This window comes from Pipistrellus hanaki (assembly GCF_964339955.1).
Source record: "Pipistrellus hanaki genome assembly, chromosome: 20".
Taxonomy (NCBI): domain Eukaryota; kingdom Metazoa; phylum Chordata; class Mammalia; order Chiroptera; family Vespertilionidae; genus Pipistrellus; species Pipistrellus hanaki.
Window position 1 is genome coordinate 9,224,190 of NC_140522.1, and position 5,742 is coordinate 9,229,931.

The following is a 5,742-nucleotide window of genomic DNA, read 5'->3' on the forward strand; positions in this document are numbered from 1 at the left end:
AAATCAATGCTCTCCTGCCCTTTTCTCAGCTTTGCTTTGTAACACCAGCAGAAGCCTCTCTAAGCCACGTCTGTTTTGTCTTTTCAGGGGCAAAACTCAGAAGAGGCTGGAGTTAAACTGTGTTCTTCATAGATAAACTCTGTCTATATGTAAACGCCAAAAAGCTTACAGTACCCTCCACCCCGCCGGTGATCTGCCATCTCGTTCCCTGCGACGTTTAAAAAATCCTTAATCTTAATTCAAGCTACACGTTTATCTTCAGAGATACTGCGAGCATGTGGAAGATGTATAGACATTGGCCTGTCCAAACACACTCTTGTTTGAACACGAGCAGTTTTTCCTGATACTCTGCAGTTCTTTACCTTCAGTGCATTTCCATAGTTAGCCACATTCTTGTGTTAACTATACTTCTACTTGTTCGTGGGGTTTTTAAATGTGACTTTGTTTTTATCCTAAGCAGTAATGTGTATAAATAAAAATCAGCGTGATAGTTCCCTTATACTCCTAATTAATATAGGAATCCCGGTGCCCCCTCCTAATAAATATGGCAAATCACCAGCCATACCCCCAACCCCCACCCCCACCCCGGAATTTCTTGGCCTGAAAATAAGGACTGAGAGTTGGAACAGGGAAACATGAAGATAACCTCTCTTTATTATTCTCCCTACCGGATCCATGCACAAGTGATCACACAAAAAAATTATGTATTTACATTATACTGCTTCCTGAACAGGAAAAAAAAAAAAAAAGAACTCTAACATACTGTGATCAGATGGATTTTATCAGATGGAGGACTAGCAGGGACGCATCCTGCCATTGAGCTTCTGTGTGATGCAATAAATACTCCGGAGGAGGCATTTTCCTGAACGGTGCATTTTCCAGAACTAACGGTAACGCTTCAAACGTGGGGCCTCTGTGTGTTTAATGTTCTCTCTTTCTGATCAAGTGACCTGTTCTCACTTGGTTAAGTTTCAACCACAATACATCACTGTAGTCTTTTTTTTTTTCTTCAAGATCCACGTCACAGCCCGGCGAGAAAGGAGGAACTTCCAGTGTCTGTGGTAACGCCGCCTGATAAACAGACAGGGCGAGCAGCACGAGGGCCCCCCCAGTCCCTCCCCTCACCTCCCCTGCCCCCCCGCCTTCGCTATATAAGGCAGCGGGGATGCGGGCGAGCAGACAGTTGCCCCGAGAGGACCATGCGAGGAGCAGCCATCCCCACGCCCAGGCTGCACAACATGCCAGGGATGTTCTTCTCGGCTCCTCCGAAAGGCACAGATCATTCGCTTCTGGAGGACAAGACACAGAAGAGGAGGCCCAGGACCTTGTAAGTCCCCTTCACTGTCTGGCCTGGGCACTTTGGACTAAGATCCTCTTCAATGGCAGGAGCAGTGAGCACTCCGTTCAGCCGGAGCAGAGCAATGACCCGTTGGGTGGTCTCAGTAGATTCAAAAAGGGAATCATGACCGGGCATCAGATTGGGTGGGGATTTTTTTTCTGGATTTACATCGGCTCCATCTTAATCTAATAACATGATCGCCTTAGTCATGGGAGGAGTTCATGTCAGGCTGTTCTGGTTTTATCAATGAGATGCATCCTACTGAGGAGGGATGGACACTCACTCTTGTGTCGTTTGCAGCGGGATGGACGTGAAGGCGTACCTGAGATCTATGATCCCACATCTGGAGTCTGGGATGAAACCGTCCAGGTCCAAGGACATGTAAGTACACAAACTTACTCGCTATCGCTGGACAAGTGGTCTGTCCATTTGCCCCAAATTCCAGCTAGAGATTAAGACTGTGCTTAATGCACTTCACTCATTTTAAGTAACAATCCTAAGGAGATGAGCACATTAGTCCCCACAGGAATGAAACGCCAACATGTGTGCGCATATATTTGCTATCTATCATGCTCTTGGAAGATACGTACTTGGATGTTTTTCATATTCTGTTGGCAGATATTTTTATATAGCGATGCCATAGGAAACTTCCAAGAGTAATTCTAGGGGGAATTTCGTTTTCTTACACATTTTAGTAAGATGTATCGGGACTAGAGTTTCAGTCTGTGAAGTTATGAAAAGCCAGCAGGCGCTCTTGACTATGAAAATCACGTTTACTGACGCATGCCAACCTTGTCTCCCGCAGGCTGTGTGCTGATGAAGTGCTGCAGTGGTCTCAGTCCCTAGAGAAACTTCTTGCCACCCGAGGTAAGGAGAGGAGCTACCGAACATGTGTGGGTTCGGCCCAACAGGCTACCAGGTTGAAGGGCGTCAGTCAGATACAGGGTCCCGGACAGGAGGGGCGAGTGGGGAGCTGTATCCCAGCTTCTGTGTAGTCACACGTAGCTTCTGCACCTTGTGCCTCTTTGCCCTATAAGGACTGCTGAGCCCTCGCTTCTGCCACTGACCAATCGGCCAAGCCCATCCCATGTTTCCAAAGATGGGTCATTAGAAGAGTGATTTTTAAATGGTTCTGGGGTCCTGAGGTTCAGCACTTCTAAGAGTCAGCCAAACCTCTCAACATGTGGACGGCTGTTCTGATAGCTACCGAGAGCACGTATTTTTATCAGCAGCAGTCCCTCAGTCCGTTACTATTTCATCATTCACACATTCACGAGCTCACTCCTTCAGCCCATTTGCCTGTGGCAAGCGTTTCAGAGGTGCCAAGGATTCAAAATCAAAGACACGTGATATGTGATATGACACATGGCACAACACAGAAACAATAAAGGATGATTTTTAAGCAGTTTTGTGAGGCATTTCTGATGAGGAGAGGTGAAGGAGGCAATGAGTTCGCCTTGTTCTTATCATGGCCACTGCAGTTCCATGGGAGCAGGACCTGGGAGAGAGGGGTCCATGGGAAGTTTGTCTGTCTAGAGTGTGAGTACACCCTCTTCTCCCCACCAACACCTTGAGGAGATTTGCCACTAGCATAGCTCAACCAGGTTCATCCACCTTATTACCTGACTTCGTTGACGATTCAGCCAGACAAGTGCACCATATAGAAATGGCCCATTTGAAAGTCTGAGGAACACTTGCAAATACAATCGGTGCATCACACACAGGGAATATACAGTCCTCACATGCTCTGGCTAACATGCATCAGACAGGGAAATTATACTTGTTAATAATAAACACGATGTGAATATCCTTTCTCAATGTTTGCTTCCCTAAGATACTCTGCATAAGAAAAGGGGTCACTTTGTAGCCTCTGGCAGACAGAATTTTCATTTGATTAGCAGATGGAAGCCAAGCACAGTTTCAGAGCCACTGCTAAGCAGCCCTGTGGCCCTGAACGGGTGTATCTGGCCCCAGAGAAACTATAAATGAAGGGAACTAAAGGCCTTTCCATCGCTACAAACCATGACACAGCTATTTTAGCAACAGCCATCAAATAGCATTTTCTAGCAAATCTCTTCTTCAAGGTATTCCTTCATAGGCTCAATTCATGTGAATATCTCACCCCTCTCTCTCTTTCTTTTTAGTTGGTCAAGATGTCTTCAGAAGTTTCCTGAAGTCTGAGTTCAGCGAGGAGAACATTGAGTTCTGGTTGGCTTGCGAAGATTATAAAAAAACGGAGTCTGATCTCCTGCATTGCAAGGCAGAGAAAATATACAAAGCCTTCGTGCATTCAGACGCTGCTAAACAAGTGAGTATCAAGTTCATTATCATCCACTTACGTGTGAAGGAACTTAGGTGCAGAAATACCCTTCATCACGCATAGCAAGATGAAGTCCTTTTGCAGTGCTGATTTCACAGCTATATATTTAGGTGTGTTCCCATAGCTCAGTGCCATGATCATCTAACTTTCTGTATCTATGGAAAGATTGGGTCATCTAACTTTCTGTATCTATGGAAAGATTGGATAAAAGACTCATTTTGCAAAACTAGCTAGCATGATTTGGTCCTGGCAGGGAGTGCTGGGTACTGGCCAGAGCTGCCTGCCAGGAAGTTCTTAATAAGCTAGTTTATCTTGGATGGAGATAAAACACAGATTGATATCATACAGACATATATTCGATGCAGTGGCAAACATACTTCCAGTCAGTGGTGTCCATCTTCCAGTTAAGTATGTTTGGTACAACCAAAACAAACAAACAAACAAACAAAAAAAAAACATGAAGTGCCCTCTCCTCTTATAAATTTTTTAAAAACATATTTTATTGACTTTTTACAGAGAGGAAGGGAGAGGGATAGAGAGTTAGAAACATCGATGAGAGAGAATCATCGATCAGCTGCCTCTTGCACACCCCCTACTGGGGATGTGCCTGCAACCAAGGTACATGCCATTGGCCGGAATCGAACCTGGGACCTTTCAGTCTACAGGCCGATGCTCAATCCACTGAGCCAAACCGGTTTCGGCTCCTCCTATAAATTTTAAATGTCCGTGTCACCTTTTTGAGGGACATTTAAATGTTTCACGTCTGCCTTTTCTGCATCACCCAACTATACAATGAGCTAGCGTGGAGCAAAGGCTTTTTGGTGATATTTCTTTAATTCCTCCACACCTAGGAGGGGTCTGGTCTAGAACAGGCATTGGGGAGATACTCGAACTGATTTAAATGAGGGTTGAAAGCCTCTCTCTCACGGTGCTTCCCAAGAAACCCACACAGTAATGTCATAAAATAGGCAACCCATTGGAAGGGTGTGTTCACTAATGAGAGCTTTCCTTTGTAGATCAACATTGACTTTCACACACGAGAATCTACGGCCAAGAAGGTCAAAGCCCCGACCCCCGCGTGTTTTGACGAAGCCCAGAAGATCGTGTACACCCTCATGGAGAAGGACTCGTACCCCAGGTTCCTCAAGTCCAACATATACCTAAATCTCCTCAATGACCTGCAAGCAAACAGTCTAAAGTGACCGTGTCCCGGCTGGAGGGAATTACGGATGGTATCAAATACCCAGAAGGAATGCTCCCGCATGGCTCCCTGGGTGAGCAACGTGGCCTTCGGGGGTGACTGGACAGGCCCGGGGAAAGAGGAAAGCACTCGCAATGGATTAACGTGGATGCTATCCAGGCCCGGTGGAAAATGAGAGACAGTGGAAGGAAAGAGGCACTTTGGTACTGTCGTAAAAATAGAGTGATTTAACGGACTAGCAAACTCCTCAGAACTGACCAGGCTGGGTAATTCCAGCTACACAGAAACTGTGAACAAAGGCTGGAAACCGATTAAGACATGCTATAAGCTTCAAGGTCAACGGACTTCTATGCTGCCTATTATTCTAGAGAGACTGTCTTGAGCTGCTGAAATCTCTTTCATTTGGGTGACTGTTGGGAAAATGGTATGTGTTTTGAGATCACTGCTGACACAAAGTGGTGTTGGTGTTGTCTTGTTGTTCGATTGCTTTGGGCTTGAAAGAGATGAAGAAGAAAATTATGTATTTAATTTAAGCTATTGCTGTTAAAACTGGGAAGTCGGGATAATATTTGTCAATTAAATTATCAAGTGTCCATAATAAATGTGTTTTGTATTAAAATACATACAAATGGTTCCTTTTTTAATTTTCCTGGGTATTTTTTTAACTGGCATTTATTCCTCAGATTTAACAAAAAAAATTTTAACCAGGGTCTTCTGCTTTCTATCATTTCTTCAACATCTAAAATTATCATCCAGTGAATTTGGGGTTTTTTTTCCTGAAAATATATACAATCACAATTAGGAATTTGATACACTTCATTGGATCTGTTCACCTTTGTATAACCTAAAATGTTTACTTAGTATGCAGCCAGGAGAAGTAAG

The 5,742-nt window shown here is 44.6% G+C and overlaps 1 protein-coding gene across 1 annotated transcript; it reads left to right on the top strand.

Moving 5' to 3' along the window:
- The first annotated feature begins 1,044 nt into the window (after positions 1-1,044).
- Positions 1,045-5,486, top strand: RGS1 (regulator of G protein signaling 1). Its single transcript, XM_084868963.1, has 5 exons — positions 1,045-1,327; positions 1,640-1,720; positions 2,145-2,206; positions 3,484-3,647; positions 4,676-5,486. Exons 1-5 carry the CDS (start codon positions 1,200-1,202, stop codon positions 4,859-4,861), a joined length of 621 nt encoding a protein of 206 aa, XP_084725089.1. The 5' UTR covers positions 1,045-1,199; the 3' UTR covers positions 4,862-5,486.
- Positions 5,487-5,742: the final 256 nt, after the last annotated feature.

Bases quoted from the DNA above. Each gene is read 5' to 3' on its own strand.
- RGS1 (XM_084868963.1), top strand. From the start codon at position 1,200: ATGCGAGGAGCAGCCATCCCCACGCCCAGGCTGCACAACATGCCAGGG. The intron at 1,328-1,639 runs GTAAGTCCCCTT...TGTCGTTTGCAG, and splicing joins AAGAGGAGGCCCAGGACCTT to CGGGATGGACGTGAAGGCGT. The intron at 3,648-4,675 runs GTGAGTATCAAG...TTTCCTTTGTAG, and splicing joins ATTCAGACGCTGCTAAACAA to ATCAACATTGACTTTCACAC.